The following is a 27,507-nucleotide window of genomic DNA, read 5'->3' as shown; positions in this document are numbered from 1 at the left end:
TGGCGTAAACTTTTTTGGGGCTAATCCTCCCCCGAGAATGATGATCACCTGACTTTGCCGCACGTTCATCTTGCTGCTTCCGCGTTTTGGGGCTGGCCTTCTGGTCATTTGTTTTTCGGTATTTTACTATCAGCCTCTCAGTGCCTTTCTATAGATATATATATTTGCCTTTAAATTGGACTGTTTAGACCAGAAGTCAGCACACTAAGGCCCCTAGGCCCCAACCAGCATCTGGTCTGTAAGTAGACGTGGCTGGGTCATGGCCCCGTCCACGGATTCGGGCTCACAGCGGCCGGCTTCGTGCCGCCACAGCGGAGAGGAGGCTGCACGCCGAGTGTAACGTGGTTACTCCCTGGCCTTGGCAGAAAGCCCCGGGTGAGACCGAGCTGCGTCATCACTGCGCCTGGGCTTACACCTATTATCTTGCTGCTGGTTTTGGTTTTTCCGTCTGTTGTCTATTCTCCTCTTTTCCCGTCTTCCTTGGGCTGGCTGTGTGTTAATAACTCAATGTTACTGTGTCAGCTGCATTCCTCGGGCCTGCGTGGCTGCTCTGGGGTCGGCCACGGACCTTAAAAATGGATCAGGTCCCCTTCACAGAACGTGAGACACTTGTTCATATTCCGGTCCCCAAGAAGCCGGCGATGGTCTCCTGCTCCTTGTCCTTTTTCTCTTCTGTGCAGATGCGTTTTACCTTCTCGCCCGTTATAAACCCCAGAATAAGTTTTTATTACGTTCACTTTAAGCCACCATCTCTTAAAACCCATCTTCTCTGCGAGAATCCCTGTTACCTGTGTTCCACATTTCGGTTCTCCAGGCTGAGGGATACACAGCCCCTCCGCTCCTGCTGTGATCGCTGACAGATTCTAAACCAAAGGAAAATGGAGGGTCTGCACCATGCTGCTGTTTCTGGGCATTTCCACCTGCGGAGTCTCCCTCCGTCCACCTGGGGGATGACACCGTTATTCACGTTTTATAAATGACTGGAGACCCGGTGCACGAATTCCTGCACAGGTGAGGTCCGGTCCTCCTGAGCGATTGCGCACATGGAAAAGCACCTAAAACTGAAATCCCATAAAGCTTCCTTCGCTCCCCTCCCTTCCCCCCCCCCCCCCCCGGCCTAGCCCATGCAGCCAGAGCACATGTCTGTTCCTACAGCGGCTGGTGGATGTTGGCACAGAGGGGGGCTCCCCATTGTCAAACCCCTCCTCACCGAGCCCCTCCTCACTCGGTGATAGACAGGAAGATGAGTGGGGATATGAAACTTAAGAGATACACATGTGTGTGAGCAATTGCAGGCAGCACATGTTCTCTGGGCTCCTAACCCTTGTATGGATCAGAGTTTCTGTGGAACCCTAGCACTAATCCTAACCCTAACCCTAACTCTAAGGCTAACTCTAACCCTAGTCTTAACCCTAGTCCTGACTCTAACCCTAGCCCTAACTCTAATCCTAACCCTAATCCTAGCCCTAACCCTCGTCCTGACTCTAAACCTAACCCTAACTTTAAGCCTAACCCTAGCTCTAACCCTAACCCTAACTCTAACCCTAATACTAATCCTATCCCTAACCCTAGCCCTGACCCTAACTCTAACCCTAAGGCAGGCACACACAGGCACATACACACATGTACACACATGCACACGAGCACACACAGTGCAGTCCTCTTGAAGGGAAGGGAGGGAGCTGGCACCTTTGACGTTGCCATCTCAGAGTGTGCACTGTCCCGGGATTCCCCTCTCCGGGAGCCCTGCTATAGGCATGCGTCCTCAGAGCCCGTGGTGGCTCAGCCAGCACCAGAGCGCCTCCCTCTGTCTCCGCCCGGCCCGGCTGGGAGCTGAGGCATGCGTCTGCCACCAGGTGCGGGCCTCCAGCCTCCTTCAAGGGCAGGTGTGTCCCCTCCTGCAGGGCACCGCTGGTGGCCTTTGCTGGCTGGGGAGCCACAGGGGCGGAGCCAGGGCTGGCAGGTGCCTCCCACCGTCTGTGGTTGATGACTGGGCAGGACCCACCCCTCTGCCCTTACAGACCCCGTTCCTCCCATCAGAGCAGGCCTGCTCCCAGTTCCCCGAAGACACCCTCACATCTGCCTCCTTCGTATTTGCAAAATGGGTCCTTCCTTCCCTTTGGATGGAAACGTGAGCCAATTTCCTGGGCGCTTTCCTGGCGTCTGCCTCTCTCATTTTGTATAAAACACCGTTCCGCAGTAAGACCAAGTGTGACTTATGGTACATGATACGCAGGCTGCCCCAAAGGGGATTTTCCCGGAAGTCCCTCCGGTGTGAACCAGGGTTTGTGCTGAGGGACCGGCCTGTTTGCTGAGCCGCTGGCAGCCCGGTGGATAGGGGCGTAGCCAGGAGGGAGGCTGTGTTTGAGTGAGTCCTAAGGCTACAGTGTCCTCATGCTGACCTTTGCCCCTTCTGCTCCCTAAGGCTGCTGGGCCCACTTTTTAGAAAAGGGGTCTCACTGGCATCTGTGGGTTCCATTGAGGCACATCCTGGTGTGAGGATTCGGCTTTTCAGGCTCTCTCTTTGCCTCCCCACCTCCCCACCTCCCCGGCTCCGGAGTTCTCACCTCCATCTGCAGGAGGGAATGTGGGGATTAAGGCGTTGACCATAGCCTCCTGCACTGGCCATAGCTGACTCATTAACACCTTGAACCCTTGTTCTACAGTCAGTTCTCTGCAGTGAGAACTCGGGGGGGGGGGTAATTTGGGGGGGAAAAGAGGAGGCCATCTTCCTTGACGTGCAGACCTGGGTTTCCAGCTCAGGGACACCTGCTGCTGTTTTCTATTTATTTTATCATCTTATTTCCCCCAGTTTTCTTGAATAGCTCATACTTTTTTATTGGAAGCAGCCCATTGTCCTCACTGGCAGAGAGATGTGGACAAGGAACCCTGAAGGTTGGTCAGCCTTGAAGCTCTGAAAGGTCAGAGCCAACCACCCCCTGACTAGTGGAGACAATGGTAGCTGAAGCAACCTCCACCTTTCAGTCTTAGGTAAATCCTTGCTGATTGGCTATTATTGGAATTGTCTGCCTAAAGGCTATGGGTGGGTCCCACAGTCTTAATAAAAGGGACAGCAAGACCAGAGTATGGTAGAGTCCTTCCCCTGGAGTTGGGCTCCCGCCTGGCCCCAATATTTCCAAATCAATATTTTCTAGTCTTTCATTTGCATGCAGCCTCCTCCAGAGCCCGAACCCTGAGCACTGGCTGTGTGTGTGGGACACTCGCAACTGGTGCCCAACCTGGGGTATAGAACCTTTTCTTTTTTTCCTTATTTTTAAATTATCGTTCAAAGTATTGCAAATAGTAATGCATATGTCTCCTTTCCCTCCATTGACCTCTCCCTGCTCCTCCCCGCCACACATGCCCTCACCCCCCCGTATCTGTGTCCATTGGTGATGCTCATATGCATGCATACAAGCCCCTTGGTTGACCACGTACCCCCAGCCCCACCCCTCCCCTGCCTTCCTGCTGAAGTTGGACAGTCTGTTTGGTGCTTCTTTGTCTCTAGATATATTGTTGTTCATCAGTTTATGTTTTTTATTATCATTGGAGGCCCGGTGCACAGATTTGTGCACTGGTGGGGTCCCTCAGCCTGGCTGGAGGACGTCCCTCCAGGGGTCCAAGCAGAGGGACCCCATCAGTGCCAGATCAGTGTCCGGGAGGGACTGAGGGAGGGCTCCAGGGCATGCCCAGACTGCCTCACCCAGTCCGGTTGGGGCCAATCAGGGGCCAGGGAGGGATCGCTGAAGGGCTCCAGGGCACATCTGGCCCACCTCACCCAGGCCCAATCGGCCAGACCCCAGGAGTAAGCTAACCTACCAGTTGGAGCATCGGCCCCCTGGTGGCCAGTGTGAGTCATAGCAACTGGTTGTAGAGTTGAATGGTTGGATACTTAGCATTGTTAACGAAAAAAACAAAACGAAACAAAACAAAACAAAACACCATTGAAACCTGTAAAGAATTTTGGTGAGTTTATTTGAGCCAAACTGTCGACTTATGCCGGGAAGCAGAACCTCAATGGATTGAGATAATGCTCCGGAGAATGGCGGGTTACACCTGTGTTTATACATTGCCAAAAGAGGAGGGACATGGGTGGGTTACATGAAATCCATTGGTGATGGAGTAAGGAGGCGGGAGAAAGCAAAGCGGTGGGAAACCCCTGGGATTGGATAAAAAGTAAAATGATGGACGTGTACTCAGGTGGGTGCAGGAACAATTAACATGATAGCGAAGGAATTTGAGGCATCTGTCCTGGCGCCCACCACATTTGGTTATGCCCCAGGGGCTCCAGAAAAAGGAAGTTACAAGTTACCCAGACATCTCACAGATATGTTATCTTAGAGGCAAAAAGGCAAATGGGCTCAGTAAAGATCTAAGTTGATCTTTGTCAGGGAGAATATCGGCCTAGGACAGGACTGCCCACTATAACGTGTTTGTAGTTAGATATTTAATTTTCAAATCATCCTTTGTGGTTATTTTAGGTCTCTGAGTTTGCAAGACTGCCACACAGGCCTTCCCTGGGCTTGTCAGGTTAGCATGTGGCTTCACAGCATATTAGGCTTTTATTATATAGGATAAATGAGTGAGGTCATGTGATATTCATCTTTCTCTGCCTGGCTGATTTCACTTAGCAAAATGCTCCCCAGGTCCATCCATGCTGTTGCAAATGGTAAGAGTTTCTTTTTTCACAGCAGTGTAGTATTCTGTTGTGTAGATGTACCACAGTTTTCTAATCCACTCATCTGCTGATGGGCACTTAGGCTGTTTCCAAATCTTAGCTACGGTGAATGGTGCTGCTATGAACAGAGGGGTGCATATATCCTTTCTGATTGTGTTTCTGATTTCTTGGGATGTATTCCTAGAAGTGGGATCACTGGGTCAAATGGGAGTTCCATCTTTAATTTTTTGAGGAAACACCATACTGTTCTCCACAGTGGCTGCACCAGTCTGCACTCTCACCAGCAGTGTTGTTTCTATTTTTATTTTTTTTAAACACTTTTATTGATTTCAGAGAGGAAAGGAGAGGGAGGGAAACATTAATGATGAGAGAGAATCATGGGTTGGCTGCCTCTAGGGATCGAGCCCACAATCTGGGTATGTGGCCTGACTGGGAATCGAACCTTGACCTCCTGCTTCCTAGGTGGACGCTCAGCCTCTGGCCCCGCGGCTGGTGCGGCTGGGCGACCTGCTGCTGTAACTGGCAGTGGGAGCACCAGCCTCTGGCCTGGAAAGGCGGGGACCGGGCGCAGCTGCTGGCTCCTGCCACTGGTGACCTTGAGAGGAGCTGGAGGCCTGGGGGCCACAGGCGGGGAAGGGGAGCTCAGATGACTCTGACTTCACCAAGAGCCACTCCTCCCCAGGCTGCGGGCTCCGCGCCCACTTTAGCTGAAGGGCGCCCTGCAGGGTCCGGAGGGAGGAGCCCGGGCAGGGCAGGTGGCAGGCAGCCTGCAGAGCCTGTGTTTCCGCGGGGCGCAGCCTGAATGCCTGGGGGTCCAGGGTGGGGAAGGGGGGGGGGCTCCTGAGTGGGAGGGGCTCTCCGGGGAGACCCTGGGCTGAGCCGGCCTCCCCTGCAGAGCAGCCGGGCTGGGGACTGTGGCTGGGGCGGCAGCGGGTGGAGCGGCTGTTTGTCTTGTGAGATCTGCCTGTCCCCCTCCCCCCCCCCCCCCCCAATGCAGGAGCAGCAGGTCCCTGCGCCCAGACTGCGTCCTGCTGACGCATTTGCCGTGATTTGCATTCGCTGTGGCTCTGCTCTGTGTCTGTCAACAACACCCGCAAAAAGCAGGGGGGGGGGGGGGAGGAGGGAGCTCCTGACCTGCACCCCCCCCAGGGGGGCAATGGTGTGTGTGCGGCCCCTCCCTTCCCGGGGGTGGGGTGGGGTGGGGGCTGTTTGCCTGCAGATCCCGGTTTTCCCGGCGCCTGTCTGTGCACTGGGCCTGGGTCTGCGGAGGGGGGTGCAGGGGGGGAAGGGGAGGGGGCGGCGGAGTGATCGGGCGGATAACGGACCCCCGGGCGGGGGACTCATTGAGAAAACCGAGCGGACCGCCCACACCATTGACGCAGGCGGCTCTGACGTCAGCGCCGCGGGGCGGGCGGCCGCAAGGGGTGCGCGAGGGCCGGCTCCGAGCCTCCCCGCCCGCCCCGCTGCCGGTCCCCCGCCCCCCGCGGCCACTGCACCCCCCTCGGGGGACCCCGCGTCCCCGCCACCCCTCCCTCTCCCCGTCCCGCACTCTCCGGCGGCTCCCAGCTCTCCCTCCCCTTTCTCCCCTCCCCTCCCCCCTCTGCGATCCCCAGGCCGGCCTGCAGCACCTGCCCCCCCCCCCAGCACCCTCTGCTGGGAGAGTGGGGAGGGGCGGGCGGGCGGGAGGCTGGGTGTCTGGGGTGGGGGGGCCTCTGGGAACAGCGGGTCTGAAAGGTCCCGGGTTCGATTCCAGCCAAGGGCATGTACCTAGGTTGCGGGCACATCCCCAGTAGGGGGCGTGCAAGAGGCAGCTGGTCGATGATTCTCATTGATGTTTCTAACTATCACTCTCCCTTCCGCTCTGTAAAAAATATATCTAAAAATATTTTTAAAAATGGACCCTCTGCTGCCATGAAAGCAGCAGGAGATGAGACCCTCTCATATTTTGCCAAAGAAACGGTCACACGTGTGAGAAGGTTTGGGATCTTCCCTCTGACAATGTCTCGCATCTAACGGATTTTTTTAATGAGAAATAATTTCAGCGTCTTGGTTCCTGCTAATTTGGTGCATTGGCTTCACGTTACTCTGTAAATGGCCACACATTGAGAGGCTTCAGATAACGGAGTTTCTCCCCCGGCTCAGATCAAGGCGTCTGCAGCCTGCATCCCTCCAGAGGGGCTCCTGGCCCTCCTCGTCTCCCAGCCAGCCCCGCCCGCTCCCTCCGACAGCAGCAATTGGGGGGGGCCCTCCCCTTTAAGGATGTCTGTGGCTCACCTGGTCACCCAGATCAGCCATCGCTGGGCCGTGGCTCTGCCATCATGCCAAGGCGTCTGCCAGGGTCCAGTCTGTCCCTGGGAAATAGCTGCCACACAGGACCCGGAGGCATGGAGCCAGCGTGGTCACAGCTTCGCCACGCTCAGGGAAGACATAAACTAAGGTTCTCCCGCGTGACTGTGTATTTTATAATGTAAATTTTTATTTCATTTTATTTTCAGAGAGGGAGGGAGAGGGAGGGATGGATCAACGAGGAGAGAGGATCACGGGTCGGCTGCCTCCTGCACGCCCCCCACTGGGGATGGAGCCCACAACCCGGGCCTGTGCCCTGGCTGGAATCGAACTGTGACCTCCTGGTGCAGAGGCCGATGCTCACCACAGTAAACCTGCTTCTGCCCGCCCTGTCCATCCTGTTTGCTCGCTCACACCTGCAGAGCTGAGCTGGGACTGACTCCGTGGACGGCGCAGGGAGAGCCAGAACCCGACAGGACCGGACGAAGGCCGCGCCCCATTGCCGGGGCCCCCGGGCCTATAGCACCCCCAGAGGAACAGATTGGGTTCCAGACGCGCCGGCTCCGTCCGGAGGACGGAGATCAGAAGGTGCGTGTGCACAGCCGCTGAGCTCATCCCGCCCCCCGAGGCCGGGCTGGCGCCCGGCCCGCCCCAGCAGGAGCCAATCACCCCCTCAGCACGGGAGCAGCGGCCGCGCAGCAGGTCTCTCACGCGTGGGGATTGTTTTCTCTGAGAGAGAAGAGCGGCCACTGTAAACGGCACAAACACTTTGCAGGAGCATCCGACACAATCTGACACAACCATGTTCACATCCCCTGCGGCTCCGCAATGAGACATAGGACTCCTGACTTCTAGACATGTGACATTATGTGTATGTGCACATGTATGTGCATGCGTGTTTGTGCGTGTATCTCTGTGTGCATGCATGCGTGCTCACTTATTGCCTAGACCTGTCGCGGTGAGGTCCAAGGAGAACAGACGGCCCAGCAGCAGCGAGCACCCTGCTTCTCACATCGTGGTCTCTACCACCCCCAGGACCACCTTCTCAGCAACGGCTGACCTCAGCATGGGGTCGCCCTGGGGTCAGGCTGGGGTCAGGCTGGGGTCAGGCAGGGGCAGGTGCCCCGGAAACACCTCGCTGTGCCGGGAGTAAGGGAAGTTCAGAGGAAGCCGGACGCGCTGTGTGGACACAGGAGCCGGCTTCAAGGGACTCTCTCTGGCTCTTCTCATGGACCAAGAGGAGCAATAACCGCCTCAGAAATGAGGGAGTGGAAGGTGCTTTTGGTTTGTCTCACTGACCAGACACTGATCTCAGGACTGGAGTCCTGACCCGCTGGACGAGAGGGATGTGAACACACAGCAGGGCAGGCAGAGGAGAGGACCCTGGCGCTCGGAGACACTGCTGTTCCTGGGCCACCCGAGGTCGATACGGGACCACCGGCTGTGCGGGCGCGGGGTGGGCAGCCTGGGCAGAGCCGCAGCCGGGTGGGGGTGGGGGTGGGGCAGAGGAACCAGGAGCGTGTCAGCGGGTTGTGGCAGGGACGTGGGGGCTGGACACAGGTAAGGGTCAGGGGACAGCTCGCTGGCTGAGGGGACGTGGAGACAGAACAGGGGCACAGAGGGGAGTGCTCACCTTCCTGGGGTTGGGAGCACCGACCGGACCAGACCTGGCGGGTGGGGGGGAGGGGAACCGAAGACCGTTAGTTTTCCTGTTGGTGACACAGACACCAGTTGGGGGGGAGGTCCCAGAGGGAGTTGCATCCGTGCTGAGGGCAGGGGACGGGCTTCGGGTGGTGGCACCAGGGCATGTGCAGGTGATGGTGTGCAGAATCGCACCCGTGGAACCCGGACAATCCTATTCACCAGCGTCACCCATGCAGGTGACCAACAGGGAAGCCAGGGTTCCCGAGCCCTCCCCACCCCAGGCCGGGGCTGGCGGGGGACAGGCCTGAGCCGCACACGCACGCACACATCTCCGTGGGGAAGGGTGGGGGAGGAGGGGGCCTGCCCTCTGCCCGGGCTGTGAGACAGGCCGGCGAGGACTGGCTGTGCGGGGGGCTGCGCAGCACGGGGCTGGCACGTGGGTGACAGTGGGTGTGGCTGGGCCGCGGGGACGGAGCCCAGGGACCCCGCGGGGCAAGATCCTCCCGGCGGGGGCCAGGCCGTGAGAGGGGGAGCCCGAGCCGGAGCCAGGGGCCTCACGTCGTCAGGGAACAAGGGGATGGGGTGGGAGCAGATGGGTCAGGAATGTTTTTAAAAATATATATTTTATTGATTTTTTACAGAGAGGAAGGGAGAGAGATTGTCAGAAACATCGACAAGAGAGACACATCGATCAGCTGCCTCCTGCACACCCCCCACTGGGGTTGTTCCTGCAACAAGGTACATGCCCTTGACCAGAATCGAACCCTGGACCTTTCAGTCCGCAGGCCGATGCTCTATCCACTGAGCCACACCGGTTTAGGCTAGGAATGTTTTTTAAAAACATATTTTTATTGATGTCAGAGAGGGAGAGGGAGAGAGAGAGAGAAACACCAATGATGAGAGAGAATCGGCTGCCTCCTGCACGCCCCACACTGGGGATGGAGGCCGTAACCCGGGCCTGTGCCCTGACCGGGAATCAAACCGTGACCTCCTGGTTCAGAGGTCCCGCTGAACCCCTGAGCCCGCGGCCGGCAGGAGTGTGTGTGTGTGTGTGTGCGTGTGTGTGTGTGTTTTCACAGAGGAAGTGGCAGTGTGTGAGATGGGAGGACCAGGAGAGGAGTTGGAGGGAGAGGAGGGAGAGGAGCGGCGGGGCCCAGGGCCAGGGCACAGCTGGCCGCGGGCTCCGGAGGCCTGGGCAGGCTGCCACCCTGACCAGCCCTGACTGCGCCCGGGGAGGCCGGTGTCTGAGGGGAGTCTGGGTGTCTGAGGGGAGGCCGGGTGTCTGAGGGGAGGCCGGTGTCTGAGGGGAGGCCGGTGTCTGAGGGGAGGCCGGGTGTCTGAGGGGAGGCCGGGTGTCTGAGGGGAGTCTGGGTGTCTGAGGGGAGTCTGGGTGTCTGAGGGGAGGCCGGTGTCTGAGGGGAGGCCGGGTGTCTGAGGGGAGTCTGGGTGTCTGAGGGGAGGCCGGGTGTTTGAGGGGAGTCTGGGTGTCTGAGGGGAGTCTGGGTGTCTGAGGGGAGGCCGGTGTCTGAGGGGAGGCCGGTGTCTGAGGGGAGTCTGGGTGTCTGAGGGGAGGCCGGGTGTCTGAGGGGAGGCCGGGTGTCTGAGGGGAGGCCGGTGTCTGAGGGGAGGCCGGGTGTCTGAGGGGAGTCTGGGTGTCTGAGGGGAGTCTGGGTGTCTGAGGGGAGTCTGGGTGTCTGAGGGGAGTCTGGGTGTCTGAGGGGAGGCCGGTGTCTGAGGGGAGGCCGGGTGTCTGAGGGGAGTCTGGGTGTCTGAGGGGAGGCCGGGTGTCTGAGGGGAGGCCGGTGTCTGAGGGGAGGCCGGTGTCTGAGGGGAGTCTGGGTGTCTGAGGGGAGGCCGGGTGTCTGAGGGGAGGCCGGGTGTGTGAGGGGAGGCCGGTGTCTGAGGGGAGGCCGGGTGTCTGAGGGGAGTCTGGGTGTCTGAGGGGAGGCCGGTGTCTGAGGGGAGGCCGGTGTCTGAGGGGAGGCCGGGTGTCTGAGGGGAGTCTGGGTGTCTGAGGGGAGGCCGGGTGTGTGAGGGGAGGCCGGGTGTGTGAGGGGAGGCCGGTGTCTGAGGGGAGGCCGGGTGTCTGAGGGGAGTCTGGGTGTCTGAGGGGAGGCCGGTGTCTGAGGGGAGGCCGGTGTCTGAGGGGAGGCCGGGTGTGTGAGGGGAGGCCGGGTGTCTGAGGGGAGTCTGGGTGTCTGAGGGGAGTCTGGGTGTCTGAGGGGAGGCCGGTGTCTGGGGGGAGTCTGGGTGTCTGAGGGGAGGCCGGTGTCTGGGGGGAGTCTGGGTGTCTGAGGGGAGTCTGGGTGTCTGAGGGGAGTCTGGGTGTCTGAGGGGAGGCCGGTGTCTGGGGGGAGTCTGGGTGTCTGAGGGGAGGCCGGTGTCTGAGGGGAGGCCGGTGTCTGAGGGGAGGCCGGGTGTCTGAGGGGAGGCCGGTGTCTGAGGGGAGGCCGGTGTCTGAGGGGAGGCCGGGTGTCTGAGGGGAGTCTGGGTGTCTGAGGGGAGGCCGGGTGTGTGAGGGGAGTCTGGGTGTCTGAGGGGAGGCCGGGTGTCTGAGGGGAGGCCGGGTGTGTGAGGGGAGGCCGGGTGTCTGAGGGGAGGCCGGGTGTGTGAGGGGAGGCTGGTGTCTGAGGGGAGGCCGGTGTCTGAGGGGAGGCCGGGTGTCTGAGGGGAGGCCGGGTGTCTGAGGGGAGGCCGGGTGTGTGAGGGGAGGCCGGGTGTGTGAGGGGAGGCCGGTGTCTGAGGGGAGTCTGGGTGTCTGAGGGGAGGCCGGGTGTCTGAGGGGAGGCCGGGTGTCTGAGGGGAGGCCGGTGTCTGAGGGGAGGCCGGGTGTCTGAGGGGAGTCTGGGTGTCTGAGGGGAGGCCGGTGTCTGAGGGGAGGCCGGTGTCTGAGGGGAGGCCGGGTGTCTGAGGGGAGGCCGGGTGTCTGAGGGGAGTCTGGGTGTCTGAGGGGAGGCCGGGTGTGTGAGGGGAGGCCGGGTGTGTGAGGGGAGGCCGGTGTCTGAGGGGAGGCCGGGTGTCTGAGGGGAGTCTGGGTGTCTGAGGGGAGGCCGGTGTCTGAGGGGAGGCCGGTGTCTGAGGGGAGGCCGGGTGTGTGAGGGGAGGCCGGGTGTCTGAGGGGAGTCTGGGTGTCTGAGGGGAGTCTGGGTGTCTGAGGGGAGGCCGGTGTCTGGGGGGAGTCTGGGTGTCTGAGGGGAGGCCGGTGTCTGGGGGGAGTCTGGGTGTCTGAGGGGAGTCTGGGTGTCTGAGGGGAGTCTGGGTGTCTGAGGGGAGGCCGGTGTCTGAGGGGAGGCCGGTGTCTGAGGGGAGGCCGGGTGTCTGAGGGGAGGCCGGTGTCTGAGGGGAGGCCGGTGTCTGAGGGGAGGCCGGGTGTCTGAGGGGAGGCCGGGTGTGTGAGGGGAGTCTGGGTGTCTGAGGGGAGGCCGGGTGTCTGAGGGGAGGCCGGGTGTGTGAGGGGAGGCCGGGTGTCTGAGGGGAGGCCGGGTGTGTGAGGGGAGGCTGGTGTCTGAGGGGAGGCCGGTGTCTGAGGGGAGGCCGGGTGTCTGAGGGGAGGCCGGGTGTCTGAGGGGAGGCCGGGTGTGTGAGGGGAGTCTGGGTGTCTGAGGGGAGGCCGGTGTCTGAGGGGAGGCCGGGTGTCTGAGGGGAGGCCGGGTGTCTGAGGGGAGGCCGGTGTCTGAGGGGAGTCCGGGTGTCTGAGGGGAGTCTGGGTGTCTGAGGGGAGGCCGGGTGTTTGAGGGGAGTCTGGGTGTCTGAGGGGAGTCTGGGTGTCTGAGGGGAGGCCGGTGTCTGAGGGGAGTCCGGGTGTCTGAGGGGAGTCTGGGTGTCTGAGGGGAGGCCGGGTGTGTGAGGGGAGTCTGGGTGTCTGAGGGGAGGCTGGTGTCTGAGGGGAGGCCGGTGTCTGAGGGGAGGCCGGGTGTCTGAGGGGAGGCCGGGTGTCTGAGGGGAGGCCGGGTGTGTGAGGGGAGTCTGGGTGTCTGAGGGGAGGCCGGTGTCTGAGGGGAGGCCGGGTGTCTGAGGGGAGGCCGGGTGTCTGAGGGGAGGCCGGTGTCTGAGGGGAGGCCGGGTGTCTGAGGGGAGGCCGGGTGTCTGAGGGGAGGCCGGTGTTGGGGGGAGGCCGGTGTCTGAGGGGAGTCCGGGTGTCTGAGGGGAGGCCGGGTGTCTGAGGGGAGTCTGGGTGTCTGAGGGGAGGCCGGGTGTCTGAGGGGAGTCTGGGTGTCTGAGGGGAGGCCGGTGTCTGAGGGGAGTCTGGGTGTCTGAGGGGAGTCTGGGTGTCTGAGGGGAGTCTGGGTGTCTGAGGGGAGGCCGGTGTCTGAGGGGAGTCCGGGTGTCTGAGGGGAGTCTGGGTGTCTGAGGGGAGGCCGGTGTCTGAGGGGAGTCTGGGTGTCTGAGGGGAGGCCGGGTGTTTGAGGGGAGTCTGGGTGTCTGAGGGGAGTCTGGGTGTCTGAGGGGAGGCCGGTGTCTGAGGGGAGGCCGGTGTCTGAGGGGAGGCCGGGTGTCTGAGGGGAGGCCGGGTGTGTGAGGGGAGTCTGGGTGTCTGAGGGGAGGCCGGTGTCTGGGGGAGGCCGGGTGTGGGTGCCCCGGGTCCAGCCCTCAGCCCTCTGCCCGGCCAGCAGCGGGGGCAGCGCCAGCGGGGCCGGGTCCGCCAGGGGCTGGCCAGGCCCCCCCAGCGGCAGCGCCAGGTCTCCGCCCCGAACTGGGGCGCCCCCTGTGGTCCTCAACCCGCACAGCGGCCCCTCTGGCCCCGCTCCCCACACCCGCCCCGCACAGCGTCCCCTCCCGGGGGTGGCGAGGGGCGGGCGGGCTTGGCCGCCTGCTGTGTGCGGGAGGGGGGGGGGGAGCCCTGGGCCCGCGCCGCTCGGGGCCGGAGGGGGGCGGGGCTTCCCGGGGGGGGGGGGACCGGCTGAGGGGGGCGGACCGGCCCCTTGGGGAGCCTCGGAGGCTCTGACTCCCCCCCCCCCCCCGGGGGCCGTGTCCCCGCGGCGGAGCGCCCCCTGCGGCCGGCGGCCCGGGGTCCCCGCGGCTCCTCCATTCACAGGCGCCGCGGTCCGTGGATCTGTGAATGGAGCGGCTCCGGCCGAGCCCCGCCCCGCCCTCCCTGTCTCCCCTCCCCCCCTTCACCCGCCCCGTGCCCCTCCCCCTCCCCTCCGCTCCCCTCCCCTCCCCTCCCCGGGGGGGGGGAGTGGGGGGCCCAGTCTGGCCGGTGACGCCCATTGATAAGCTCACCCCGCTCCGGGCGGGCCGCCCTCCCTCCCCTCTCCCCCTCCTCCCGCGGGGGCGGCCGTGCGGGCGGGGTGGGTGCCCGCGGGGCGGCGGGGCGGTGCGGGGGCGCCGTCTCCCGGGAGCCGTGCCCGTGCTGACGTCAGAGCGGACGTCATCGCCCCCCGGTGGCCGCGGGGGAGTCCGGGCGCCGCTCGGCTTAAAGGAAAACTCCCCGAGTTCCCGCCGGAGAGGCCGAGCCCGCGCCCGCCCGCACCCGGCCCGCACCCTCCCCGCGGGCACCCCGCCGGCACCCACCCCGCCGGCACCCACCCCGCCGGCACCCGCGCACACACACACCCGCACAGACACACACACACACGCACAGAGACACACACACACTCACACACACACTCACACGCACCCCCGCGCGCACCCCGGGCTGTGGGTCCAAAGTTGCGGCGCAGGAGCACCGGCGAGATGCCCGTCTCCAGGGGGTCCGGGCACAGGGGTCCGGGCCGGTCCGGCCCCACAGGAAAGGAGGGACCAGGAGCCCCCTTTCGGAGAGGAGAGCCCCGGAGTGCGGGACCGGGCGCCGCAGCGGACGGAGCGGCTGGCGAGCGGGAGCCCCGGAGAGCGGGCCCTGGTTTGGCGCAGCTGCCCTGGAGCGGACCGGACCGGACCCGGACCCGGACCCAGACCCCGTGCCTTCCTCTCGGACCTGGACCCGGACCCTGACCCGAACTCCGTGCCTTCCTCTCGGACCCGGACCCCGGACCCCGGACCCTGGACCCAAACCCCGTGCCTTCCTCTCGGACCCGGACCCCGGACCCCGGACCCAAACCCCGTGCCTTCCTCTTGGATAAGCGTCTCAACTTGACCGGCGCTGGCCAGCGGGCTGGGCGGTGAGTGGAGAGTCACCTGCGATTTAACCCCTGGGAGCCCGGAAACTTAGTGCTTCATCCACTTTCCAACAAACTGGCCGCCGTGTGAGTGCGCGCGCGTGTGTATGTGTGTGTGTGTGTGTGTGTGTGTGTGAGTGTGTGTGTGGTTGGGGTGACTGCTCGGAGCCGATGCAGAGCGCAGTGACCCCCGTTTTAAGCAGGAGAGCCAGGGCTGCAGAGGGGAGACCGCAGCCCCCGCCCAGCCCGGGAGGTCCCCTGGGCCAGCCAGTGGCCAGTGCCCGCAGGGTCTCTCCAGCTCCGGGTCCCAGCCGGGTCCTGGGTCCTCCCGCGGCAAACCGCAGCCTCGGTGCCAGGCCGGTGCCAGGCCGGTGCCGGTGCTGGTGACGCCAGAGCGGCAGGTGCCTCCTGAGGCTGCAGAGAAGCTGGCGGCCCTCCTCCCTCCTCCTCCCAGCCCCGCTCCCTCTGGTTCTGAATGGGGACGAATCCTCCCCCCTCCCCTCTGCGCTGCTCCCCTCCAGCCCCTCCCTCTTCCCTGTCCCCCCCCTCCCCAGTCCCCCCCAGCCCCCCCTCCCAGCCCCCCCCCAAAGCTCCTGTGATGTCACTGGCAGGGGGTCCTGTCCCCAGCACCCCAGGCACCGCTAGGTTTTATTTCCTCCCTCCCACCCCTTTTCCACTGCAAGTCTCTGCCCCCCACACATGCTGCCCCCCACATCGTCAGGGCCGGGGCTCCAATGTATGCCCCCATCAGAAAGCCATCGGCCGAACCAAGGGCCCAGGCGCTTCTCCGCTCGGGTTTGATTTCTCTTCCCCTCTCAGCTCACCCTTCCAGTGAGGGAAGAGGGGAAGGAGGACGCAGAGAGGGAGAGAGGGAGAGAGGGAGACAGCGAGAGAGCGAGCCCCTAGACGGAGGCTCGGCACGGAGCAGGCTGCACCGCCCGCGTCTGTCCCTGCCTCCTCCTGCCTCCCTCTCCCTCTCCTCTCCCTCTCCCTCTCCCTCTCCCTCTCCCTCTCTCTCTCCCTCTCCCTCTCCCTCTCCCTCTCCCTCTCCCTCCCAAGTGCCTGCCCCTCTGGAAGCCCAGGTCCCTTCCCCGCCGCCATCTCCAGCCGGCCTCTCCCCCCTCTCCAGCCCCACCTCTCGCTCCCTCCGCGGGGGAGGCGGGGGTGGGGAAGGACCCGAGCCCGGGGCAGAGATGTCCAAGAAACGCAAAGCCCTGGAGGGTGGAGGTGGCGCCGAGCCCCCGCGCCCAGAGGAGGAGCCCGCCTGGTCCGGGGGACGCGGCAGCCAGGAGCCAGGTAGGGGGGGTAGGGAGGAGGGGAGGAGCAGGGCAGGGAGCCGGGAGCCGGGGAGCCGGGAGCCGGGCCTCTGCAGGAATGTCCCCGTCCCCTGTCCCCTCCGTCGCAGCGCCCCATGGCCAGGCAACTTGGGTGGACTTCCTTCGCTGCCGCAGACCGGTTTTCCGTGTGCCTTCCGGAACCCGGGGGTGGGTGGGGGCGACCCGGTGAGGCCGGGGTGGAGACCGAGGCCCAAACCTGGGTGCACGAGAGGCGGTGGGGAGGAAGCCAGGTGGGGTGGGGCGGAGGGCAGCAGGCGCTGGGCACGGGGTCTGGCCGCTGGGCGTCCTGGGCAGGGGTGTGGGCAGCCGGTCGCCGGGTCTGGAGGGTGGGGTGGCGGGCAGTCCCGGTGTGTGTGGCCCGGAGGGGCGGGAGGGAGGCGGTGGCCTGCCCCCAGGCTCCTCCAGCCGGCTGCTCGGCTGCATCATGGAGAAGCCTGCCTGTGCGTGGCCCTGACGTTGGAGGTGAGGCCGGCTGCAGGGAGGGGTGGGGGCCAGGGCACTCCTCAGCAGAGTGATGCCAGGCCTGAGGGAGGATGGGGTTTCCTGTGGGCACCGGGGTCCTGCCTGGAGTCGGGGTGCCCAGGAAGGAGCCCAGGCGGGAGGCAGGAGGAGCAGTCTGGTTTGGGGGAGCAGTAGGCCAAGAAGCCAGGCTAGCTTCCCCAGGCTGTGGCTCAGAGGCAGAGGAGAGAGGGCCAGATGGAAGGTTTGGTGCTGGCGCTTGGGGGCAGGAGAGGGGGCGGCCTCCCGGCAGACGGAGCCTGTAGGCTGTGGGGCTGCTGGCCGGGGTGGTCCGAGCAGGGCACCCAGAGACATGGGCGTGTGTCTCCAACATGGAGTCCCTGCCTGCTCCGTGACGTCATAAGACACACAGGGTCCCGGAGTCCTCCCTGCACAGGGGTCTGCGTGCCCAGGCGGGCTCTGGGCGCGGCCGTGGGCACCTGGGGCCTGCGGGAGGGCGAGCCACTGCCCAGGCTGGGCTGGCTCCCTGTGATCTCAGAGCCAAAGCCCGGGCGTTGCTTACCAGGATTTTCCTGGGACACTGGCATTTGGTAAGAAATTCAAATATTGCCAATGACTCGGTCCGGATGGTTGGTGTTTTTCCATCTCGGGGAGAAGGACTGGCCTTGCCAGGAGCGGCTGACAGCCCGTCAGCTCCGTGCCCGGCTCCTGGCCGGGACCCGGGCTGCTCTCGAGGCACAGCCCGCCAGCGGCGTCCAGGAAGTGGCGTCGTTACCGCTCGATGCCATTTGAATCGTCATGGGTGTGTGGCTGCTGGCTATGGAAATTGCATCTTAACAAACCTTTCTCGTCCTTCTTCGAGGGAACCTGTGGGGTTTGGGATGTGACAGCCATGCCCAGGGGTCCCGCCCTCCCAGCAGCTGACCAGCCCCCCACCCCGGGAGCCAGGCGGCCAGGGCACCCTGCCGGCCAGACTGGGCGCCCGCGGGCCTCCCTCCTCACCCCTCAGAGGCGTCACAGCTAGAAGCCGCCTTGTTTCGGGCCCAGAGACCCGGTGGTTCGCCTGCAGTCCTCGCCTTTGGCCGATAGGCATGCTGCCCGGTGAGGCCGTGAACGAGTCACGGGACCACTGAGTGTGGGCACTCCATGCCCACGTGTGTGGCCGCGTCTCCCTGGGCGGCGGTGTGGCGCCCCCTGGGGTGGTGCAGACCTGTCTGCGGGGCGGGCGCCTGGCTGGTGCTTGCTGACCTGCGGGAGGCGGAGTTCAGGTGGGAGCCTGAGCCTGCGTGACCGGGGTTGGGCACGTGCCCAGACGTGTAAAAGGAGCCGCACACGCCCGGGAACGGGGTCCCCCCCAGCACTGTTGATTCTCCAGCCCGTCTGGACCGCGTGCACCAGGGAGCAGAGGGAGGCCGACCTGGGTGCGCTGGGCATCAGAGGGGCTTCCTCCCCGTTCACCAGACTCCGCCGTGGCGTTGGTTCTTGTCAGCCGGTGCACGCACACCCTGGCATGTGTTCAATGATGGCCCAGGAGAGCGAGTCTTCATGGCGTTCATTGATGTTAAGACTGCCCATCAGCACGTCGGGCTGGCCTGGTGTCTTCACAGCTGGGAAGCACACAGGCGCCCGAGTCAGTGCTTCTCTGCCCTCCCCTCCAGCCAGGCCCGCGGTGGGTGCTCACTCCCGCCCCCTGTGGGCGTGTCCTGTCTTGGTGTCATGCTCCGGTTTTGCTCATCATCGTTTCTCTCTGGTTCCTCTGGGGGTGGGGGGAGCTCCTCACGGGCCATGCAGTGGCCATGCTGGTTCTGGTCTCCCTGACCACGTGGCTCCGTCCGGGTCTGTTCAGGGCAAGAGGAAAGCAGGCGGCTGTCCCAGCTCCGGCTGAAACTTCTCTGGATGTCCTTGACTTGTGTGCGTGTTTGCGTGTGTGTGTGTGCATGTGCACATGCGTGTAAAATCATGGTCTGAGTGTGGTCCTCTCGTGGCTCCCGCCGGCTCTGTGTCCTGTGTGTGTCCAGACTGCACCGATGGAAGGTAAATGTATAAACTGTTAAACGTATAAGGCTTTGTCCGTACAACGTAGGGACGTTCGGTGTGGAAATACGGACAATGTCGGACAATTTCTGTTTCGCTTCTTCTCTTCTTCATGGCTTTGAGCTTAGAAGTGACAGTGTCTCAGTGCCCAGGCAGCTGTGGAGGTGACGGGTGTGTGTGGAAGAGACTGACGAAAACAATGAGGAATTACAGTTATTGATGTTAAATCAGATCAAGAGAACCATCCTCTACTTAGAGACCTGGGTTTAGTCACAACATATTTCATTCGATCCTCGACACCGGAGCATAACACTCCCGCCTGTTTCCCCAGTCACACTCCAGTTAGAAGCCATCCGCTCGGCCACATGGGTTCTCTGACATCCATCTCCACCCTCCTTCCCCCACTCCTACTTGTTCTATGTTTTGTCTTCTAGTTCTTTCTTTCTTTCTTTTTCTTTCTTTCTTTTTTTTTTTAATCTTTATTGATTTCAGAGAGGAAGTGAGACGGACTTAGAAACATCAATGATGATAAGAGAATCATTGATTGGTTGCTTCCTGTGCATCCCCCACTGGGGATTGAGCATGCAACCCGGGTATACGCCCCGACCAGGAATTGAACCGGTGACCTCTTGGTTCATAGGCTGACACTCAGCTGCTGAGCCACACCTGGCTGGGCGTATTCTCATTTTAACTCTCCTTTCTTTTAAGATGACTTTTTCATTTGTTAAATGATACCGATCGCTTACTGTTAATCAGGAAATTCCCAGTTTGGACTCTCGGGTACTCCTTAGCGATGAGGGTGAGGTGAGCAGCGTGGACCAGGACGTTACCGGGGTGACTCTGTCCTCTCAGCATGCCCCACGCTCGAGAAGGCGCGGATGCCGCGGTCCCCTCCTGAGCGAGGGGAGCTTGGTCAGCGGGTTACAGGAACACCTCCCAGTGTCCCGCGGAAAGAGAAGTGGACACATGCCCAGAGGACACACTGCTGCACCGAGCGAGACTCTGGCTAAAAATATAAACGGCTGAACACGAAATTCCAGAACAGAAGCCAACTTATAACTGTACGCATTTCCATCTCGCTCAAATGCTGCCATCTTCCTTTTTAATTGAGCTGTAACGTTTCTAGAAAGTTCATCCTCTGAGGTGAACACTGTCAGTGAGTCATAGGTGGACGGTGTAGTTCATGTTAACACGTGTGCACACCCAGGTGGAAGTCTAGGGTGTTTCCAAGCTCCACATGCGCCCTGTGCTCTGCCCAATCAGATCCCTGCTCAGAGGTCAGTGATTTAATTCTGCCCAATCAGATCCCTGCTCAGAGGCCACAGGTTCAGTTCTGCCCAATCAGATCCCTGCTCAGCAGCCAGGACTACTCATAGCAGCTCCCGGTCAGACCTTCCCCATCTGAGAGCAGAGAGGGGGGTAAAAGAACATATTTGCCTGCTAGTCTGGCCCCAGATACCCCGGGACAGAATTCCTCCTGCTGATGAGGGAGGGGTGTCTCTGGAAGGAAGCAGGAGGGCAGCCTGGGCCCCAAGCACAGCGGTCACCCCGCTCAGTCCGCTCCGTCCGGCCCCGTGGGCCTCGGAGTCGGAGGCCCCTCCCGCTCCTCCAATAAGGAAGCCGCCCGCTGCCTTCCCTCTCTGGTCACACTCAGCACAGCCCCCTCTCGGCACTGAGGGCCCGAAGGAGATGCGCATGGGCGATGGACATGCCAGTGCTCTGTCCCCTGTGAGCAGCGACAAAAGCAGAGCCTTCCTGTCCCCCCGCTTCCTCCCCACGGGGCCGCACCCAGATCCCTGAGGCTGGCTGTTTTCTTCTTTTAAATAGTGTTGTTGTTTTGTAAAATATATTTTATTGACTTTCCACAGAAAGGAAGGGAGAGAGATAGAGTTAGAAACATCAACCAGCTGCCTCCTGCACATCCCCTACTAGGGATGTGCCCACAACCAAGGTACATGCCCTTGACCGGAATCGAACCTGGGACCTTTCAGTCCGCAGGCCGACGCTCTATCCACTGAGCCAAACCAGTTTCGGCTTAAATAGTGTTTTTGTTGTTAATATTTTTATTTTGATTTCTGAGAGGAAGGGAGAGGGAGAGAGGGAGAAACGTCAATGGTGAGAATCATTATTTGCTGCCTCCTGTGTACCTCCTACCGGGGTCCAGGCCTGCCCACTGGGCACGTGCCCCGGCTGGAAATCGAACCAGGGTTCCGAGGTCGACCCTCAGCACCGAGTCACTCCCGCGGGCAGTTGAGGCCGCTGCTGGTGAGAGCTTCGGAACGCCTCTCCCGGCCTCCGGGGCTCCCTCCCGGCCTCCCTGGGCGGCTCCTCCTCCCGGATCCTCCGGCCTCGGGACTCCCCTCCTCTTGTCTCCCCGAGGCCACAGCGCCTCCGCGGGCGGGCCCGCCCCCGAGTCCTGACCCCTGGCTGGTGTCTCACGTTCCCTGCGTGAGGACCATCCCAGTACCATTTGGGTCCCTCTTCCTCCCGCTGGCCCGGAAGATTCCAGAAGGGCTCGTTTCTGACACATCCTTGCAGCCCTCAGAGTAGCGAGTTGTCACTTGTTAGAAATGTAATGCGTGATCCTCTCCGGGCTGATTCCTGCTGACAGTCCCTATAGGGCGCGGGGAAGCCGTGACACCGTTACTGTGGACGTTCGCTGCGTGGCACAAGGGTTGTTCAGTACTTTGGTAGCCCGGGTCCCGTGGTGTTTTGTGGCTGATGGAGGATAAGGGTAGACGTTTGCACGGCAGCGGCGGGTTCACAGGGTGGGGAGTTCCTGAGCCAGAATGCCTACGTTCGGCCTCGCCGGTGTGGCTCGGGCTTGAGCGTCCACCCATGAACCAAGAGGTTGCTGGTTCAATTCTGGGTCAGGGCACACGTCCGGGTTGTGGGCTTCAACCCCAGCAAGGGGTGTGCAGGGGGCGGCTGATCAGTGATGTTTCCATCTCTTTATCCTCCCTTCTCTCTCTCTAAGATCAATAAAAACACACATATTTTTTTAAAAAAATAATGCTCATGTTCTGGTAAGGAGTTCGGTCAGGTGGTTGAAGGGCGTGTCTAGATGTTGAAGTTACACTGTGACCGTATGGCCACGTTTATACGTGGCGCCCGCTAGCCCGGCCAGTCCACGTACCCGCGGTTCCCCGGAAAGCCCTGTCCTCACAGCCTGCCACCTGTCTGCTGGGGCCACCTACGCCCCACGTGGCCTCACGTGGCCTCACGTGGCCTGCCGAGGACTACGTGTTGGCTGTGTGCCCTCACCCATGCCCTCACCTCTGCACATGGCCCTCCGCTGCTGCTTCTGCACCAGGCCTGGCCCGAGGCCCCGCGGCTGGGACTGGAGAGTCTGGCTCCCCGTGTGCTGGCCCCTGAGGCTGAGCCATGGTTCCCAGAGCAGCTCGGACACTGAAGGCGACCAGGGAAGCATCAGAAATGATGCTGAACCCTAACCCTAACCCTGTTGTTTCCGACGCTTCCTTCTAACCCCACAGGCCCAGGCTCGCTGCACTGCCCCCTCGCACACAGTGTCTCCGTGCCTTCTCCTTCCCGCTGAGCCTGCGCCCTTCGCTGTGTGACGGGCACGCACAGCCCTGCTGCTCGCTGCTCCGTGAAGGGGGCCGTGGACGCTGAGGCCCGGGGAGCCTGGCCCGAGGCAGGTGCCCGGCAAGCGGGAGCTGATTCGGGCCCTCTGTGCCAGGCCTGGAACCGTCTGCCCAGCTCTGTGCCACCGTCCGCACACCACCCTCTGCTCCCCACCCTGGGACCCCCCAGGCCACACGCTTCTCCCTCAGAGGGAGGGCGTCGGCTCTTGTCCTCTTATTGGTCTGAGCCGCTTGCCCCCAAAAAGATGCTGGGCCCAGAGGCCGGGGGACCTGGTGCCGGTCACTCCTGCGGTCACTCCTGTCCCCACGCAGCCTGGCCTGAGTCCTTCCTGAACAGGTGCTGCCGGCGGGCGGTGAGCACCGGCCTGGGACTCCAAACCCAGGCCTCCTGGGGGCGCCTGGTGCAGCGCCGGCCCTGGCACCGGGGCACCGGCTGTGGAGTCGCCATCGCATTTGCTTCTTCGGTGAGTCCGGGGCAGTCCGTCCGTTCGCAGCTGACACCCCACCGAGCACGCCCCGTTCTGTGAGCGCCTCGCCTTCCCCGGGAACCGAGGGCCCTTCGCCGTCTGGGCCATGAGCCGTGTCCGGGCAGGCGGCACCGGGCGGCGGGCAGACACACTCGTGGCCCGGGAAAACCAATGTCGCCGGCGGCGTGGCTCAGTGGGCCAGCGTCGACCTATGAACCAGGAGGTCACAGTTCGGTTCCCGGTCCAGGTTGTGGGCTCCATCCCCAGGGAGGGGCATGCAGGAGGCAGGCGATCCATGATTCTCTCTCACCATTGATGTTTCTCTCTGTCTCCCGCTCCCTTCCTCTCTGACATCAATCAAAAAGGTATTTTAAAAAGTGATGAACAACTAACAAAGGAAGCATGTCAGTCTCTCACCCCTTGAGCAGTGCCGTGCAGACCCACGTGTTCACTGGGTGCTGTAAGGGGTGGGGAGGGCACTGCTTTCTTTCTTTCTTTTCTTTAAAAAAAAAAATATTTTATTGACTTTTTACACAGAGGAAGGGAGAGGGATAGAGAGTCAGAAACATCAATGAGAGAGAAACATCGATCAGCTGCCTCCTGCACACCCCCCACTGGGGATGTGCCCACAACCAAGGTACATGCCCTTGAACGGCATCGAACCCGGAACCCTAGAGTCCGCAGGCCGACGCTCTATCCACTGAGCCAAACGGGTTTTGGCGACTCCACGCTTTCAAAGCACGAAAGGCCAGTCACGGAGGAAGCCAAGCAGCACAGTCTAATCTCGAATCGGAATGGTGGTTCCCAGCAGCCCGGAGCCGGCGTCTCGGGTTTCGGGCCTCCCTGGCCGTTCCCAGCTCCCTCGGGGCTGGTTCGCAGCCTGGAGCTGGTGGGCGGGAGGGGCAGCCGGCCGGCCAGGGCCTGAGTGGATGGAAACCGACATCAGGCTAGGAGCTCTGTGAACCTGCAGCCTCGGAGGAACATAAAGACCCTCCGCACGGCAAGTGGCCAGGCGGGGACGGGCTGCCTGGGCGCGGGTGGGGCGTGGGGCGCTCCCAGCCAGGACTTGGGGTGGTCTCCGCCTCCCCGCCAGGCGCTGGTGAGCCCCACATTGCTGAGCAGATGGCATGGGAACTAGGGACCCGGACACGTTACGGTGCGGCGATAGCGAGGGCGGCCGGACAGAGCCAGGGAGGCTCAGAGCCGGGGTCCGCGGGACCTGACCCCAGGAGCTGGGCCCCTCCACGCGGTTACCCGTCACTCAGGACATGGCTCAGAGCGGGCGGGTCTGGGGCCACCTGGTGGGGGGCTGGGTACACTCGGTGTGAGGATGGGGTACACTTGGGGGGGCTGGGTACACTCGGTGTGAGGATGGGGTACACTTGAGGGGCTGGGTACACTCGGTGTGAGGATGGGGTACACTTGGGGGGCTGGGTACACTCGGTGTGAGGATGGGGTACACTTGGGGGAGCTGGGTACACTCGGTGTGAGGATGGGGTACACTTGGGGGGGCTGGGTACACTCGGTGTGAGGATGACGGGTCTGGTGGGCCCCAGGGAGGCAGACAGGTGAGTGCTGGGAGTGGACGGGCCCTGGAGAGGAGGGGGGGTGGGAACGTCTGGATCGGTGGTCGGCAAACTCCTCAGAGCCCAAATGTCAACAGGACAACGATTGACATTTCTTTGGAGAACCACATTTTTAAAACTTAAACTTCTTCCAACGCCACTTCTTCAACATAGACTCGCCCAGGCCGTGGTACCTTGTGGGAGAGCCACACTCCAGGAGCCAGAGAGCCGCCTGTGGCTCAGGAACCGCGGTTTGCAGACCACGGTTCGGGAACACCGGGCCGCTCCCGCCCCTGCAGGTGCGAGACACCGAGGTGACTGGCAGGTTCTCAGCACCGTTCATGGCCATCATCCTCAGGTGGACAAACAGGGCGGCAATCAGCGGCGGAGACGGTGTTCCGGGAGGATTTTAGGTCACAAATGAGCGTTTTTGGCCCCGAGTCCCCGGTGGAGACGGGGCTCACCCAGCGGGCTGGCGGCCAGCCGGAGCGGGACGCGGGGAACCCGGGGGTGCCGCCCCGCAGGTGCTGGCAGCGCCCGGGAGGCGGGGACCCTCGCGCAGACAGCGGCGCGCAGACAGCGGCTGGACGGGGAAGGAGGAGGCGCTGAGGGGGAGACACCGTGCCCTGGGCTCGGACCCGCTGCAGAGAGGACGGGGGGTGGAGTCTGGTCTGAAAGAAAAGGGTGTGGCCAGCTGGCGTGGCTCAGTGGCCGAGGGTCCACCCATAAGTCAGGAGCTCCCCGTTCGGTCCGGTCAGGGCCATGCCGGGCTGGGGCTCGATCCCCAATGGAGGGCGTGCAGGGGCAGCGGATCCAGTGTCTCTCATCGATGTTTCTCTCTCTCCCTCTGCCTTTCTCTCTCTAGAAGTCAGTGGAAACATATTTAAAGAGAAGAGGGGGTTGCGCCCGGCGGGGGGCCGCGTCCCGTCAGGTGTCAGGTGGGGGCCGGTGGGTTGGCAGGGCCTCCCGGCCCCTGCCACGCCCCCTGCCCGTCCCCAGGCTGCAGGGACGGGAGTGTGTGTGTGTGTGTGGGGGGCCTGCCGGTTCCACAGCTGTGTCCACGGCCCGGTGGCTAGCGGTGAGCTATGAATGGCTCTTATTCTCCAGCCCTCATTCTCAGTGGCCACCATCTCCTTTCAGCGACAGCAGCCCCCGCTGATGTGAGGGGACCGAAGGGGGACAGTGTGTTAGTGCCTAAGGTCACATGGCCGCGCCGTCTCAGATTCAGGCGCAAACCTCAGGCTGACTCCCCACCGGCCGGCTCCTGTCCGTCTCCCCCACGGCCTCCCCTGCTGGGCCGGCAGGGGGGGCTGGATGTGTCTGCAGAGCCTCCGGAAGTTTCTGGGGCTATGCTTTTGGGAAAGACGTAGCAACCAGCCCAGCCACATGCTGCTCAGTGGCTGAGCGTTGACCTAGGAACCAGGAGGTCCTGGTTCGATTCCCGGTCGGGGCACACACCTGAGTGGCAGGCTTGATCCCCAGTGGGGGGCGAGCAGGAGGCAGCTGATTCTGATGATCGATGTTTCTATCTCCATCCTTCTCCCTCTAAAAACCAATGAAAACATTTAAAAAAGAAAAGACGTAAAAATCAAACAATCCGAGTTCTGTGTTTTGCGTAGGAAAACGGGTGCTGGCCTCAAACTTTGGAGAAAACTGGCTTTATTCTCTCATTTCATCCCCGACGCAGGCGCTGACACGTGTGAGCCATTGTCACTCCCAGGAAGCAGCGGCGTTTAAAACCGGGCCGTGGCCTGAGGGAGGGGCGGACCAGCCCGGGGAGGACCCGCCGGTGGGATCCCGGGAAGGGCTGCTGCGGGGCGCTGGGCGGCCTGAGGGAGGGCGCCCGGGTGCGGGGGTGTGTGTGTGCGCGCGTATGTGGGGGAGGGCCTGCAGGGGGAGCAGGTGTGCCTGCAGAGCACCAGCCTTCGCTGGGAAAGGGCCCGCCTCCCGGCCCAGGAGTGAGGCCAGGCTGTTCCCAGCCGGCTCCGCCCACCAGTGGGAAGCGGGTGGTGGACCTGCCCTGACCACGCTTTCCCCGGCTGGCAGCTGGCAGGAGGCTCAGGCCCTCCCTGTGCCCGTGATGGGTGTCCACTCGTGTTTTAACCAGCAGTCCTGTCCCACATGCGCAGGCCAGCCCGTCCGCCCCGTCCATCACATCCGAGGCCCCACGGTCTTGTTCTGAGGCAGAGCCACGCCTGGGAATGCTGGACAGTCGGTGCTCCCCGTGGGGCTGGGTCTGTGCTCCCCGTGCCGCCCGAGAGCACGGAAACCCGCCTGCAGGAGGCCCGGGAGCAGGGAGGGACTTGGGCGTTAGGAGGACGGGTGGCCCATCCAGGCTCTGAGCCGGTGAGCTCCAGCGTGACCCACCCGAGGCCGGGAGGCTCTGGCGAGGACAGTGTGACACGTGCCGTGTTCCGCCCGCTGCCTCACGCCCGTGTGCAGGCGTGTGTGTCCCACGGGGCGTGTCTCTCCCAGCACCCATCTCGAACATCTCGCTTCTCAACCTGATGACTCTTCATGCCGGTACCTGTGGGATCAGTCTCAGGACAGACCAAGGAGAGTGCAATGTGAGTTAGTTTCCTGTTAACATCTCAGGATATTTTGTGTTTTGTTTTTTATTTTGCTTTTGCTGTTTATAATTATTATTAAAGTTTCTTTCCTCCCTCCCTCCCTCCCTCCCTCCCTCCCTCCCTCCCTCCCTCCCTCCCTCCCTCCCTCCCTCCCTCCCTTCCTTCCTTTGCATTTCCTTTCCTTTTTGTTAAATTTTCATTTACATTTCTTTTCCTTTTAAAGTTTAAGTGAGAGCGCCTGCCCTCTGGTGGTCAGTGCATGTCATAGCGAGCAGCTGAACAGCTTTAACATATTATTAGCATATTATGCTTTGATTGGTTAAATGGCCGACTGGACAACCAGACACTTAGCATGTTAGGCTTTTATTCTATAGGATTAAGCAGTAGAATAGGCATGTACTATACATGTGAAAGGTTAAAACAGGGAATCATTGGTGGTCTGGGATGGGTTATCCAATTTACATTATTTCTTTAAAAAAATATATATTTTATTGATTTTGTACAGAGAGGAAGGGAGAGAGATAGAGAGTTAGAAACATCAATGAGAGAGAGTCATCGATCAGGTGCCTCCCGCACACCCCCTACTGGGGATATGCCCGCAACCAAGGTACATGCCCTTGACCGGAATCGAACCTGGGACATTTCAGTCCCCAAGCCGACACTCTATCCACTGAGCCAAACCGGTTTCGGCCAATTTACATTATTTCTAACGGGAAAAATGACTCGGTTTTGAACAGCCTTCTGGAAAGAGTTACGCTGGAGAA

At 62.0% G+C, this 27,507-nt stretch overlaps 1 protein-coding gene across 2 annotated transcripts in view; it reads left to right on the top strand.

The window, feature by feature from the left end:
* The first annotated feature begins 14,441 nt into the window (after nt 1-14,441).
* The window catches only part of PDE10A (phosphodiesterase 10A), a 157,008-nt gene continuing 143,942 nt past the window's right edge, over nt 14,442-27,507 (top strand). The window contains exon 1 of one of the 2 annotated variants that reach the window (XM_084890946.1): nt 14,442-14,709. Coding sequence is in view for 1 of the 2 variants with exons in the window: in XM_084890943.1 (XP_084747069.1) it covers nt 15,900-16,002 (103 nt within the window). In the remaining variant the exon portion in view is untranslated. Of the gene's footprint in view, nt 14,710-15,793; nt 16,003-27,507 lie in introns of those variants that run through there. The other variant, XM_084890943.1, reaches the window with a different exon arrangement.

This window comes from Pipistrellus hanaki (genome assembly GCF_964339955.1).
Source record: "Pipistrellus hanaki genome assembly, chromosome: 7".
Classification (NCBI taxonomy): domain Eukaryota; kingdom Metazoa; phylum Chordata; class Mammalia; order Chiroptera; family Vespertilionidae; genus Pipistrellus; species Pipistrellus hanaki.
This window is presented reverse-complemented; position numbering and strand designations above follow the sequence as displayed.